This window comes from Orcinus orca, chromosome 9 (genome assembly GCF_937001465.1).
Source record: "Orcinus orca chromosome 9, mOrcOrc1.1, whole genome shotgun sequence".
Classification (NCBI taxonomy): Eukaryota; Metazoa; Chordata; class Mammalia; order Artiodactyla; family Delphinidae; genus Orcinus; species Orcinus orca.
The window spans coordinates 1,308,198-1,324,172 of NC_064567.1; the positions used below are offsets into that span (position 1 = coordinate 1,308,198).

At 43.3% G+C, this 15,975-nt stretch overlaps 1 protein-coding gene across 7 annotated transcripts in view; it reads right to left on the reverse strand.

The window, feature by feature from the left end:
- Window positions 1–15,975, reverse strand: part of UBE3C (ubiquitin protein ligase E3C) — a 121,526-nt gene that overhangs the window by 52,016 nt on the left and 53,535 nt on the right. For all 7 annotated transcript variants that reach the window (XM_033408221.2, XM_033408223.2, XM_033408222.2 and 4 more), the window contains 4 exons: window positions 15,123–15,209; window positions 9,775–9,932; window positions 9,390–9,622; window positions 1,408–1,512 (listed from right to left, as the gene is read on the reverse strand). In XM_033408221.2, coding sequence (XP_033264112.1) covers window positions 1,408–1,512; window positions 9,390–9,622; window positions 9,775–9,932; window positions 15,123–15,209 — 583 coding nt within the window. The remainder of the gene's footprint in view (window positions 1–1,407; window positions 1,513–9,389; window positions 9,623–9,774; window positions 9,933–15,122; window positions 15,210–15,975) is intronic.

Below are 15,975 nucleotides of genomic sequence, written 5' to 3' on the forward strand. Positions count from 1 at the left end.
GACGGTGTTCTCTCCTCGAGAGGCACGCGTGCTCAGCACCGCTGGTCGCAGGTCAGCGATGAGAGCAGGAACTGGTGGGAAAATAGCAGCCAACTGTCAACAGGCACCAGACACACTGCTTGGCTCAGCTGACAGTCTCCCTGGAGCACAGCAGCAGCACAGACCCTCGTCTCCCAGGCCTCCGGCCCACGTCTCCACTGTACTTCAGCGGGGGGCCAACACCACCGAACTTCATCAGAGCAGGCCGGCTATACACCATCTTCATGTGCTGTCAGCTGGAACACTTCCACGTCGAGAAGGCTCTCACAGCATCGACTCCATGGTTAGCCCACGAACGGTTCACAAAGGAAAGGCGGGCTAAAGGTGTGATGACTTCCTTCTTCCTACCAGTATTTAAAACGAGGGTGGTTCCTCTGCATCCCACAAAGATGGCTAATGAAGTTCTTCTTTTTAGCATCCTTATGAACTCACAGATTCAAACACACTTGACGGTTAGTCCTCTGCACCTACGCTGCTGGCGCTCACCTCCACCTCTGGCTGCTAAAGCCCTTTGAGGCGGCCCCCGGCCCTCACACAATCTCCCGTGGCCCCCGGTGAAAGAACACGCCACCGTCTCGCGCACTTCCTCCCTGGACCTGCCACGAACCACTGTGCCGAGGACCCTTTCTTTTCGGTGGGAAATGTTCAGAAACCCCAACATGGGCCCCAGAGGCTTGCACTGCTACAGGACCTGCCACAGCATCTCAGCCTGGCCAGTGGAGAGAGCTCAAGCCACATGCTTAACTCAAAGAGACAATACTCCATGCGGACAAAGCGATGCTTCTAAAACAGCCCTGTTTTCTTTAACATCTCTGTGATCTTGTTTGCTCCGTACCCACCACCCTGTGCCCCCAGCCTCAAGTTTCTGAGATGAATCCAGTCATGCGTTTCTCTGACAAACAACAATGAAAACACCTCGTGTCCTTTGCTAATGTTATCTTAATTTATTTTGAAATAGATTATACTATTTAATCTACTTTAGATCTAGATCTTAGTAATAGTCACATTTCTCTCTGTCCCTTTAGAAAACCAGAAATAAGTTCCACCTCTTAAGTACTAAATATATACTGAAAATAACAATAAAAGCAAAAATTTTTTTCAACCCCCCAAAACCCCATTATGCTTCAATATACTTTGTGGTTAAGAGCAAATTAGGATTAACAACAAATGCAGGATGCATGTGGGAGCCAACGATATTGCTTTACGTTCTACTAGGTGACCTCAGAGTTAGTAACACAAAAGTTTACTGTTAATGTTTAGTTACATAATAAGTTAAACAACTTTAAAGGATTTATTCTTCTCCCCCAAAAGATAAAAGCTGAAAAAATACGTTTAATGAAAAATATTTAGAAGATTTAAAAATGACACCTTATCTGCTTTAATATCTTCTTGCTCTGACAGCCAGTGATTGGGAGGACAAAACTTTCTCCTCGCGTCTCTGGACTTCAACATTTTCACTAGGTTGGTGATAACCTGAGAGGGAGAACAGGAACACGTCACACGCAGGCTCGGGAACTACGGCAACACTTCCGGTCAGGAGTGAGAGGCCACGGCACCGCTTCACCTCCGTGCCCGAGGACGCGGGCTTCCGTGGTGAAGAGCTGGCTAGACTGCCACCAGGTCTGTCTGCAGAAAAGCACCTCGTTCTGTGATTACAGGAGTTAGCTTTAGGTACAAAGCGGTTAATATCTACCGGCAAAGAGAAAAATTATTAACACAAATGTGTGCAAGGGCTGATTTCTTAAAAACTGCAAGGGAGGCAGTAATTAAGTTTTAAAACACAAAGGGGGAAACCTATTAGCCCATTTGAGCTATAATAAAAGACATCTCCAAGTACAGCAATTTCCCTAAGGTAAAACACATTTCTTATTTTTCTGAAAAACACTCTATTCAAGGCTGCTGGCAGTGGGAGAGGGGTGGGGGGTGAGAAGCAGTGTCCTAGACACACTTGTCAACCTTCCAAAAAGAAAGATCATTTCAGTATTTCCCTTACGCAAGCCTCTGGAATTAGGTCTGCGTCCCAGTGCAATTCCACGCAAGCTCAGCGTAACGTCCTTCAGAAAGCCTCCCCGCACGCTCTGGCTACCACCCCCCCCCCCCCCGCATTATCATAGCCTAGTCCTTCCCCGCATTATCATAGCCTAGTCCTTCACTGCTGTTTTCCCTCTCGGGCTGTGCGGTAAGCCCCCCATGAACAGAACCCAAGTACCTACCTAGAAACCTACTAGGTACCTGATGATGGACAATTGTATAATAAATTCTGTGATGTACAATTAAAGAGATCTTAATGGTACTGTCTATTTAAAAAAGACATGAAGTTATACATTAAATAGAAATGTGTTTTGTAATAAACAAAGATAAACCAACACAAAGTTGTAAAACCAAAGTTTTAAACCTTTACAACCAGGAGTTGATCAGACAACTACTATGAAGTTAATGACTATGATGGTATTTTCTGAAAAAGTCAGCCAGGCTTTCTGTACACATTGCCTCTAATTCAGTAAAATATAATTTGAATAAAGAACTAGGAAATGTCATTGTGTGTCCAACGAAAGTGGGGAAGAAAAGGTCCTTGGTTGATATCTCAGGCCACTATGACACCAACACTGGCTGGATGATCTGCCCAGTGACAGAGAAAAAGTAATGCTTGAGCGGTTTGGCCATCCAGACAAAACCACATTAGCAAAAACCTCCCAAGATCTAGAACACAGCTTGTACACTGGTGGATATATCTTGCCAATTTAGCTGTGATGTCTACCTTATGGTATTTTAAAGCCTATTGTAATACTATGGTACTGTCCTTTTCGAATCAGCAGAAACTAGCATAGGTAAGCAATCAGTTGCTCAGGGGTCAGCTTACACACATGCAATGTTTTACGATGACTGATTTTAAGTGCAGCTGTGGTAGACTGAGAAAGGCCTAGTCTTTGGTTCTATCTGGTTAACTGCTGGTCATAAACAGAGTAAGGCCATTGACCTACGGCACCAACTCTGGGAAGTCTCTCGGTACTGCTCTTCAGAAGAAAAGACGAGATCCCAGTAAGTTCATTCCATGTGCTCTCTGGGTCTGAGACAAATTCAGTCGGGTCCACACAGCTCGCACCAACAGATGCTCTTTCAACAGTGGAGGGTGAAGTACAGTCTTGTGGCAGGACGCACATTATGTCTTATCTCTCCTTTTACCTAACCAATTACGTCGGTATTTTGAGTAAATTTGGATTTAACAGACATTGTGCTGAAATTTACCCACAACACACCACAACTGTTGACAAAAGACGTGCTTTCTGACAAACACTTATGTGTGTTTAATTGCACCCATTAACTTATGGCTCTCACACATCCCCCAGACTCTTGACACCATCCCCACTGCACACGCTCAAGTTCACAGCTGCCTAACCCCCAGGAGCAGGCTGTCATCCACCTCCCGGTATTCACCACGATCCGATCTATGCTGATGAGGACATTTCTTTTCTATAGGTCACAAACATTATCAAACTATCTAAGAGGTAATTAATGCCATAATTTACATTCCTCTTTTAAATTACTGTGAAATGAAACATTATAAAGTTTCAATATATGCAGTCTCTAGAACTGCCAGAGAAAATACAGGACACCTAGACAAAGCTGAATTCCAGATAAACGTCAAATGAATTTTTTAGTATAAATATGACCCAAATATTGCTTTATTCAAAGTATATGTCTCAAATATTGTTTTTAAAAAGCATAAATGTATCCAAAATATTTCACAGGACATACTTGTATCTAAAATGCATTTGCTGTTTATCTGAAATCCAAATCTAACTGGGTGACACATATTTTTACGTGTTAATTCTGGCAATATGAGCCCTGGACCGATTCCCCAAATAGTTTAGAAATGTCAGATCCCCTAAGAGCATTCTTCTCCTTTAAACTAGTTTTCTTCTAAGTTTTAGAGAAAAACACAAATTTTTAGTAACCATGAAAATTTTAACTGGATCCATTCTGTGATTTCAGAACACCTTTAAACACATTCCCTTCCTCTGCATTCATTTTCAGTATCACAAACTGCTAGAAATATTTAGTACTGAAAAAGCAAAGTTTACATAGGTAACCGTTAAAAAACCACGTAAACTGAAGAGTGTCACAGGTAAAGAAAATTGAAGTAACGATTTTATACTGGATCAATACAGACGCCCAGTGTTGAGATCAAAAGACAGTTTCTCTTTCAGGTAATTTTATCAAATCTCCTCGCACAGACATGCCTACTACAGAAGACAGGACCAGCACCGAGAGACCGGCAGGATTAACTTCAGTCCTGGGGTGCAAGTCTGCAAACTGAGATCAGAGGTTACTAAGATCTGCCCAAAGGGAATTCACCACACAGTCAGGCCTGTGGGTCAACACAGCTGCATTTCAGAACCTCCTGCTGACAAACACCCCAACGGGCACCACCAACAGCAACTGAACTTAGTTCACCTGAGGTGAGCCCGTCAATAATTGTTAACTGATCCCTAGGAGGTCGTGAAACACAGTGAGACTTGAGAACCAGTGTGTTAAGAAACATGAAATAAAACAGCAAACAAGCAGACACTGGGATAACTACATGTCCCTCACTCAGTACACAGTTTTGGCAGACTTTAACAGTTATAAACCATATTAGTGTTATACTTTACGTGATACGTTTAACTCTTGTCTCCCATGTCATCTTCTTCCGCGCTGGATCTAAACTTTAATACTCAAAAACTAACAAAATTACTGAAGCAAATACTCAGAAATGCACAAAACTGGTATGCGTGTTTGATTATTTGTCACTGAAATAAAAAACAGGTGATATCAGGGAATTCCCTGGTAGTCCAGGGACTGGGACTCTGCACTTTCACTGCTGAGGGCCAGGGTTCAATCCCTGGTCGGGGAACTAAGATCCCACAAGCCCCGCAGACAAAAGAAAAACAACAAAAAACAGAACAGGTGACACCTACAAGCAGGTTTCCCTTAACCCCAATGTTAAAAGGACCAAGCAGATGACTGATTAGAAGCACACAGATGACTCATAAAAATGCCACCTGACAACGGTCCAAGTTAAAGACTTTAAATGGTCAACTGTGATATTTCTGAATGGAGACCACTGATACTTAGCTTTATTACTGCAACAAAAAAATACATAGAGTCCAAATTTTGAAAGGCAACTGTAATAATCTTTTTGTCTTAAATTTGGTTATGTAAGTTTGAACATCTTAGGTAATTATTTTAAAACTTCAAAACAAAGCATAGGACACAGCACATAATTTATGGGTACCTAAGTGTGGTAAATGTGTGATGTGATAAATATACAATAAAGAATTTTTTCGATTTTGATTTCATAATGAAGAATATGTAAAAATGAAATACAGGGCTTCCCTGGTTAAGAATCCTACTGCCAATGCAAAGGACACGGGTTCGAGCCCTGGTCCGGGAAGATCCCATATGCCACGGAGCGACTAAGCCCGCGCACCACAACTACTGAAGCCCGCAGGCCTAGAGCCCGTGCTCCGCAACAAGAGAAGCCACCGCAAATGAGAAGCCTGCACACCACAACGAAGAGTGGCCCCACTCACTGCAACTAGAGAAAGCCCACGCACAGCAACAAAGACCCAACGCAGCCAAAAATAGATAAATAAATGTTTTTAAAAAATGAAATACAGGCTTCCCTGGTGGCACAGTGTTGAGAGTCTGCCTGCCGATGCAGGGGACACGGGTTCGTGCCCCGGTTCGGGAAGATTCCACATGCCGTGGAGCGGCTGGGCCCGTGAGCCATGGCCGCTGAGCCTGCGCGTCCGGAGCCTGTGCTCCGCAACGGGAGAGGCCGCAGCAGTGAGAGGCCCGCGTACTGGGGAAAAAAAAAAGAAATACAAGAAAAACCAGTAAAGTACCAGCTCTTAAGATTATCATCTCATAAAAGGCCAGAATGACGATTTTCCTAGTGTAATCCAAAGTTTAGAATGACTTTAGCAGTTCTTTTTTCCATCCTGCGTACTCTTAGCTTTGTTCTAGCTCAACATCATCAGTTGAAAGTTTCTCTTTTTCATTATATAGTGATACTCAAAGAACAGGGACTCTGTCCGACTTCATTTATGATTCCCCAGCACAGGGTGCAGCCAATGTTCTCAGATAAACACAGTGGGTGTTTAAATACTGACAGTAACGACACCCTAGCCTATAAAAGTCATTAAGTGTAAGGATTCCTGCTGTCAACATGACTATTTGTTAAAGTTGGTGTATTTTAAAAGTCAAAGTATTCTGCAGCATGTTTAAAACACTACAAAATTATTTCTTGAAGTCAAACACAGAGAAGGACACGGGGCAGCTCTGCCACCTCCAAGGGAGCCTGGGTTCGCCTCAATGGCCAACATCGACGGTTAACAGCGGCACGTTTCCGTTCCAACGAGGCATTGCTGTGGCTTTCACGGTTTACTCTTTTAAAGAGTCTTTTCAAAACTGAAAAATGCAAACCAACCACCAGGAAAGCGAAACTCCCTCGTACTGCAGCCCTGTCTGTCTGTCTGTCTGTCTGTCTGTCCGGCGCACGCAGGCAAGGCAGGTGCGAGGCCTCCCTCCCGGTCCCTCCTCTCAGGCGGCTCCCGTTCAGCTTGGCAGCTGCACACAGAAGGCAAATCCAACAGGAGCTCCCATCGCCTCCCAGGGCTAAAGCGATTATAGCTGTAAATTACACTTCAAGAGGAGTTTATAAATTTGATAAATGCATAAACTGTTTTAGCAGTGTCAATGCAGGGCTTGGAAACTGACCTCAATTCTTACAGTGACAAGAAAGATGACTCCATCCACTTAAAAGTCTGTGTTCTGTGACCAGCCCCCAGGGCCTCTCTCAGGAATCAGTCTGAGAGGGGCCATCAGGAGGCTGAAAAATGAAAGTGGTTTTGGTGGTTGAAGGAGTCGGCTCTCATCATGTGCAGCTCTGTCAGAATCAACAGAAGGCAGGAAGTCACGGGCAAAATGCTACTACTTTCTTTGGTTGATTCTACCTTGAATCCTTCAGCTAAATCTGACACTGAAATATACATAAAATGCTAAACGTTTATTTTCGTACTTTTCAGAGGGACAGTGGAGAGGAGCAGCTGAGTTCACATGCTGCCTCCATCATCTACCAGCTATGTGACCTCACCCGCAAAATGGGGATAATCACAGCATCCTCCTCACAGGATTACTGCCTTACACGAACTAATGTACGTAAAGCCCTTAGAATATTGTCTGAAACACAGCAACCACTGAGGGTTAAATTCTTATTATTTCATATTAAGGATAATTTTTTCTTAAAAGAAAAACTAATAGCAGCTGAATCCTTTCAAAGACTTGCCTTGATTTTGTTTTGTTTCGTTTTCTGGGCTCAGCTCAATAGCAGGCGGTACCAAAAGAAAAAACCTTTTTCAAAGAACAGGAATCTCATTCAGAAACTTGTCTTCAAACAAGTCTGTTCTAAACTCAGAAGATCTTTGTAACAACTCAATTTCAAACCTAAAACAATCCTGTTCCAAAAAAGGTGAATTTTTACCCTAATTCTTAAAAAAAAAAAAAACCAACCACAAAAACCCCATAATCCTTAATAAAGTAGTAATGAGTCATAAGAAAAAATTCACTACAAAATTTTCATTTAATGGTTAAGCAAAATAAAATAGGACCAGGGAAAAAACACCTTATACAGCTTTATTATTATTATTATTTTTTTCCGGTATGCAGGCCTCTCACTGTTGTGGCCTCTCCCCTTGCGGAGCACAGGCTCTGGACGCACAGGCTCAGCGGCCATGGCGCATGGGCCTAGCCACTCCACGGCATCTGGGATCTTCCCGGACCGGGGCACGAACCCATGTCCCCTGCATCGGCAGGCGGACCCTCAACCACTGCGCCACCAGGGAAGCCCTATACAGCATTATTAAATTCAGACATTTCTGGGTCCTAAAGATAAGCCTGTCATGAAAATTATGAAATTCTGTATAGGTGCTATAAAATAATGAAATTATCTGATACTGTACACAAAACCTGATAACATACATAATGGAAAGTTTTACTAACAAAGATCCCAGAGTTTAATTAAATACTTAAAAGAAAAACATACATGCTACCATTAATACCCATATCCAGGAAAAGCTTACATAAGAATTACAAGTTTTAAATGGGCAATATAGCTTATTTTTAACTTAGAAAAGATGCAGAAGTGTCAGTCTTTAAGCAAGGATATATTAAAGGGCTCAACAAGTGACCCTAAAAGTTTACTTAGAAATACAGAGATAGGTAATTAAAATAAATTGTGCAAACATATATTACATCAATCTGCACAAATTATAAATTCAGGGATGCATTAGCACTGTGTTCAGTGCAATCAAAACATTATCAGTTACTCTCACTGCTACTAATGCTCGTGCTCATAAGTGAAATGTGTTGTAAAATCGGGCAGAATGGGCTGGACAGAGCCTATCGTGTGCTCCTAGGATGAATAAGCAGTCCGTAATTAGCCCATCAGGTTAAGTGCAAGCATTAATGGGCCCTTCCTAAAGTCTAGCTTGACATCTTTCTCCAAACATGGCCAAGAAGAAAGTTCCATTAGCAATATTAATACAAGCTTAGTTGATCATTTTCATTCAATTAACTTCTTTCAATTAAATAGATAGCTTGACAAAAGCAGTGATAAAAGACCTAAAGGGACAGCTGATGACTCGAACTGAACATTAGCGTGCGAGAGGTCGCTAGTATTAAACGGACTGTAAATCTAGCATTCAATTTGGAAAATGCATTTCTTCTGCTCTCACTCCTTTAATGAGCGATTTTAGCTGACTAGATGTGTTTGCTGCAGAAATTTCATGGGAAGTCAAGCACCCTTTTTCTTTTCTTTTTTTCTGCCCCAGTAGTTCTATTCTCAGTGGTGGTGGTTTCCTGCCAACATTCCAGCCACAGTAACTCATAACTTCTCTTTCTGCATGGTTAAAAATGAAGATATTTTAAAATAATTTATATTCAACTTGCATTAAGTTAATGATCTTTTCTACCTTTGTTACTCAATTTCTTAAAAGATTAAATACATAAAATCTGTAAGAGATTTTTTAGTGAAAAATAAAACTGAAAACATTAAAAAAATTTTAACTATACATCACCTTGTCATTGGAAGTACCTGGGGCGATTTAGAAAAGATACGTGTAACAATGTAAAAACAAGGCTTTAGAAGGAGGCAAATGGAAAATGAAAATGACTTTTCTTAAAAGTTTTTCAAACTAACAATTATGCCTGAAACAAACCTGTATTTCTATTCTTCTAAAATGAGTCAGTACAAAAAGATCTGCACATTATTTCACCTCAGTAAACAAAACTCTTCATGTACTCGTTACCTTAAATAACTGGATCCACCGTTTCTGCTCCATCTGTATACACTGCTGCATTTCAGAATTAGTAGTAACGCCAATACTCTGAAAGGCTATAATATATTCTTCTCGAACTTCTGGTTTTGTTTCTGGATAAGCCAACTTGATGATCCCTAAGCATGCATCTCGAAGGCACCGAGACAGCATTATCAGCTCTTCTAAAGTGAAAGGCATCATTGATGATTGTCTCTGACCTACAACTGGAAAACATAAACCAAGTTCCTATCACATTTGGGTTTTTTTTTCATTTCTTAACACACTGAAAGACTTAAAAGGCTTAAAACTTTTCTATCACCTATGAAAATGGACAGGCCATGAGGCCAGCAACAAACCAATTCCTCAAAATTCTTACCTTCTATGGGATCACCGAAGAATTCATTATCATGTATGGAAATCAGTGAATGACTAAACAAGGAGCTGAAAAGGTAAAAGAGTGGGATGATTCTACTAGAATCTTCAAAAGACATAGGAGAACCCCTTGATATCACCTGAAGCAATGGTACCATAGACCTAGAATTGGGGAAAAAGGAGGAAAAAAAACACAATGATTTAGTTTGGGAACAAATTAAGACATGACATCAGACAAATATAATCAGGGAAAATAACGTTTACATTAGCAACTAAACTACTTCCAGGGGAGGCAAAGTCATTCTAACAATACAGGTTAACAAATAACATAAATTAAAGAATAGGACACCAAGCCACCACTCTTTATTAATGTTCCTGCTACTATCTTCAACTGGATAAGCTTAGTAATTTGAGAGCGAACCAGTGGTCCCAAGGTTCACCGGAAGAACAGAGAGTAAGTAACGCCACTCTTAAAGACACACACTTTACTTTTATGCTGAAAACCACCCCCTTTCCCCTCTACGAAGGCAGATGGGTCTGGTCTCATGAAAAATTTATCCAGCCACTTACATTTAGGAACATTCAAAACAGTTAAATGTTGAGCCCAAATTAGAACCTTCAGGCTGTCTCCCCTTTAGATCCTGGGCCTTGTTTCCACCTACCAGCCCCGTAACTGTTACGAGGAGTCCCGAGACCGCCTGGCGCAGCTCTGAAGCGAGCTGGTCTCTTTCCCCTCCCGAGAGCTGCCAGCTATCACGTTTACTTCTCCCTCCTGGTTAAATGCGTTTCCTTCTCTCGCTGAACACTCAGCTCCCAGAGGCTCCCCGTGAGCTCCTCCCCAGCGATAAAGCCCCGCGGCCTCTCCAGTATGTCCGGGTGGTCCTGGGTTCACAGACCTTGTGGGCAAGATCGATCTCTCATCTTCCTCCATCTGCACCTGCACCTCGAACATCAATTTTCCCCAAACCAGTTATCTAGGAGGTGACATGTGATGAGGAGTCACGGCCGCAAATTCCCCAGGGGCCGGCCCACCACTGCCCCAAGTCACATGGGCGAGCAGAGCAGGAGGTGAGGCCTGCCTGAGGCGCTGTCCTCACTGGGGGTTTTGGTCAGCTCGGATGAGCCACCTGGAGCTCTAGGGTGTCCACGGGGCACAGTTCAGGGGACAGCATGCCACCACCGGGGCTGGAGCGCAGGGCCCGGCTGTGCAGCCTGGGTGCAGCTCCCGCCAAGGAGCAGCACACTCGAGCCAGTGTCCCACGCGGCCCCAGCGCTCAGCACAGAGCACCACTCTGAGAGAAAGCCATCCATGCAAAGTAAAAGTGCAGTGAGGGCAGACACAGAGGGACAAGCACGCCGTCTTCCCTCCTCGCCAACTTGGGGACCACAGAAAAAGGCTGTGTGCCTGGGGCATCGCACAGCAGTGGCCAAGTCCCAAGAGGACAGAAGCCCCCATCTCCCCCAGGTCGCCCCCACCAAGCCTAGCCCTGTGCCATCCACACAGCAGAACAAAAGGGTAAGGTCATCTGTTTTGCTGATATTGGTAAAACTAATAGTTTGTATCTTTTAGTTCCCTTGTCACTAACAGCAGAAGTACAAAAACAGTGGATAATACTGACAAACACACACTATTTAGGGGGACATGGCACAGGTGGAGTTAAGCAGCTGCAATGTGGAGAAAGTATTTCCTGGATCTAAGGGGACAGTAAAGCCGCTTTCAGCTGCGACCCGTCAATAGTCCTCGGGTCTAAATTCAGCATCGGCGTCAGTTATGCACGTATATGTCAGGACGCATAAAACTCTTACACTGCTTCCCTAAGAAAAGATTAGGGCAGGGCTTCCCTAGTGGCGCAGTGGTTGAGAGTCCGCCTGCCGATGCAGGGGACGCGGGTTCGTGCCCCGGTCTGGGAGGATCCCACATGCCGCGGAGCGGCTGGGCCCGTGAGCCATGGCCGCTGAGCCTGCGCGTCCGGAGCCTGTGCTCCGCCAACGGGAGAGGCCACAACAGAGAGGGGCCCGCGTACCGCAAAAAAAAAAAAAAGATTAGGGCACTTATGCAACATTAGTTTATTTGTTCTCTTTAACCCCCTGTGAGGTAAGCAGAAGGAAGCAACCACGTTCACGCCAATGGCAGGAAGCGCGACCGGCAAGAAGGGTCAGCTGTGGCCTGGGGCCTCACCCAGCTGGGACTGGAATGAAACATGTCTCCTGATTCTGCTGACTGCTCCTGCCATCAACACTGACTCAGATACTCCTCTCAACACAGGTCAAAGACTTCTGTGCAAATAAAAAGTCCGCAATTTACTGTAATGAAAGGAAAGGCACTGATTCGTGATGCGGAGAGTTGGCTGGCTTAGGGGCACCGACGAGACCTCAGACAAACGCTCACCTCTGTACACACCCTCAGAACAGGGGTTTCCACAGGGGGCCGGGCAACTGCCCCCTCCCCCTGAAGTGAAAGAGCTTCTCGTCATCTCTAGAAGCTTCTAGTGAATGCATTCTTGCCTTGAAAAGCTTTAAGAGGGCTACTGTAAGTACTACTAACCACTGGAGCCAATGTGAAAAGGAATGGGCAGGATATTCTCAAAACAGGCCCTAGTGAGTTAAAGACAATAACCGAACCACACCAGCCTCACCACACAGGCCCGTGGCAGGGCAAAACACCCTCAGGTTAGGTTTTGGTAAAGGGAGGCCTATCAGAAAACAGAAACCAGCCGCCCAGACGCTCCTTCAGCTTCACCTGCATCCCCATCACCGAGGGGCCCGTGAGGCCACAGCTCCGGGCTTCTAACCCAGGCCCCGAAGCCAAGCCCCAGGGCTGGGGCCGAGAAGTCTACACTTCGACACACTCCTCTCAAGAGCCTTACGCTCCCTGAAGCTCAGGAGCCCCAGCTGCGTAAGTCCCGCTAGGAAACCACTGATATTTTCAAGTTACGCTTCACGCCATTTTCAGGAAAATCAGGCATTTCATCTTAATTTTATTCCAATAATAAATATGATGAGATACACATTAGGAATGTGTTAATACACTGTAAGCTTCTTGAGGGACCTTATTTTAATAAATTAAATTACAAAGAAATTCATTCTCAAATGAGCTTTTAAGAAATAATGAGTTTTTAAAAATTTGTATACCTTTACTAACTTATAATATTAGTAATTTAATATAATCAATACTATCTCATTTTTTTTTCACACGCCATGACTCCATCTCCTCACCAGGAGGCAAATGCCATAGACAAACAGGCAATCATCAGGCAGAGCCCGGGCGGGACCGCTGCTGCTAAGCTGAGACACTTGGAGATCAAGGATAATTTCCCGTTCCAGTGATCCCCAATCTTTCTTTGCCCTAAACAAAGCCGTCATTCATGAATGCCAAGGCGGGCATAGTCATAAGTGTTTGAAACACACACACACACACACACACACACACACACACACACACACACACACACACACACACACACACACACACACACACACACACACACACACACACACACACACACACACACACACACACACACACACACACACACACACACACACACACACACACACACACACACACACACCCCTACCTAGAAACCTTACATCTTAATTTGAAAATCACAGGATATAAAGATACTTTCTAGACCTTCAGTTATCTCTCTCTCCTCTCTACTGCTGCCGCTCACTGTTGAGACGAGAGACATGGCTCCACCCTTCTGCGTTGCCTCAGCTCCCGTGCTGTCATTCAAGACTCCTTTCAGTCACGTAAGATGCATTAAAATTACATGAAAAAAACATGAAAGTAACTCAAAGTTACGCTATGAGTACCCTGCCCTTCCTCTAGCAGTGGGAAGAGGACTGGACCTGGGCTCCTTTGGCACAGGGCTGGCTGGGACCCACCCGAAGGTGCTGCAACGGGACCATATCGTCCTCCACACACCACAGTGACAAGCCTGAGACCCAAAGAGCACCACACGTGTACTGTGTCACAGACCAAGGGAGATTGCAGGTGGATGCACAGTGAAATGCTGGACACCCCAAACTCACCCACCAGTAAGGCTTTCTGTTTCTTGTCTCAAAAGAATATAAAATTTGTTTGAAAGAGGAAAGGAGAACTTCCCTGCTGGCGCAGTGGTTAAGAATCTGCCTGCCGATGCAGGGGACACGGGTTCGAGCCCTGGTCTGGGAAGATCCCACATGCTGCGGAGCCCCCATGCGCCACAACTACTGAGCCCGTGTGCCTAGAGTCCATGCTCTGCAACAAGAGAAGCCACAGCGATGAGAAGCCTGCTCACCGCAACGAAGGGTAGCTCCCGCTCGCCACAACTAGAGAAAGCCCACACACAGCAACGAAGACCCAACGCAGCCAAAAATAAATAAGTAAATAATATTTTTATATGTGTGTGTGTGTGTGTGTGTGTGTGTGTGTGTGTGTATATATATATATATATATACACACATACATATATTAAAAAAACGGAAACCCTCTTCTTTCCAAAGGCTGGCCCTAAAACAAAGAAGTGCTTTCCTTCCCAGGACAGGCTGGTTCACGGCTGCAGGCAATACGGTGCTGGCTGTGATCTCCACCGCGTGCAAGGGCACTTTAGAAGCTGAGTCTCCAGTGAACTGAGTCACACACTTCTTTTCACACTACAGTACAGAAGGACTGGCTCAGACCCCAGACAGGAGAAATTCATCATGGTAATGGCCTCCGTCCATTTACCGTGAAGGATTTTTGAATATTAAATTCTCTACATATTATGCATTCAATAAATATGTATATTAAAGATTTTAGCTTTCAAGTTACACGATTCACATAAAAAATCGAATTATTTCAACAAAAAGGTTTAGAAACCAATTTCTACAATACTTTATATGTTTTAATGTTTGTGTTGGTGGTAAATTTGCTTCAAATCTATATTTTCACTATCAAAAGCAGGGAAAAGACATATGAAGCAAAGAAATTTCAAGTTTCTGATTTTCAAAACATGACTAGTTTTGTTTTCGTTTTTTTTTGGCTGTGCCACGCAGCACGCGGGATCGTAGTTCCCAACCAGGGATTGAACCCACACCACCCGCAGAGGAGTCTTAACCACTGGCCATCAGGGAAGTCCCGACTAGTATTTTTAAAACAACTTTACCCTCAGATAAAGCCATACTCTTAATAATATACACAGATAAACAACTGTAAATTTAGGCATTAATTTTTTCACTTTGTGAAACTGAGACCATCTAGAATTTTTCTTCTAATATGAAATAAGCTAAGTATAAGCAGTACTTAAAAATACCTTCTTACAGTGCTTTTTATTAGATCGCCACTTTCCATGTCCTTAAGCTCAATTTCTAAGTCTGTATAACACATACCCTGTGATCATCCGTGTTGTCATAGAAGATATGAGAAACCAAAGGTGTCTCAGAAACCTGGCATTGAAGGCTAAACTGTAGAGAAGCCTAAAAAGGAACAGGGGAAATAAGAAAGAGTTAGCAAATATTCATTCAATATACTTCTTCAAAAAGAAGAAAGCTATAAACTGAAGATAATGTACAATTTAGAAAATATCTGTATTAACACCCCAAATCACTTCCTTCCTACAGCAGGCTGCTTAAGGAGTACAAATGAGAACTAGTCCGTGCACCCCAACTGTGAGAGCCACTGTCTACTGTTACGGAGCTAAGCTGGCCCTGAGCTGTGCCTATGAGACCAACCCCAGAGAGAACCGGATGGGCCGTTTTCAAGCACAAGCTGAGTTTGCTGCCCCTCTGAGTACGTATCACAACACATTACTACACCACAATATTATGTATTATTACTACCAAGACACATTAAAATTTTAGAAATATTTTAATAATTTAAAAATATTTTAATATTTAACTGATTTTAACATCCCCCCTTTAAAACAAACACATAAAAATGTGTTTTTTAATGTTAACTAACATCTCAAAACTAATTTAAATCTAAAAATATATTTTAAAGGCTTTAAAGACCCCTCCTGTATAATATCAAATTGATTAAAAAGGCTAAGGAACTTTGTGGGTAACCAAGTTTAACTTTAAACTAGCTTTACTTGGTATACTGCATTTTTGTAATAGGATATAATTTTTAGTCACAAAGTTATAATCAGGAGAAAAAAGCTGCGTAGAACATTTTTCCACTCTTTTTAAAGAGGGCGCTATCTAGTATAATTTTAGAAGGGCAGGAGTCAAAAATCAAATTTCA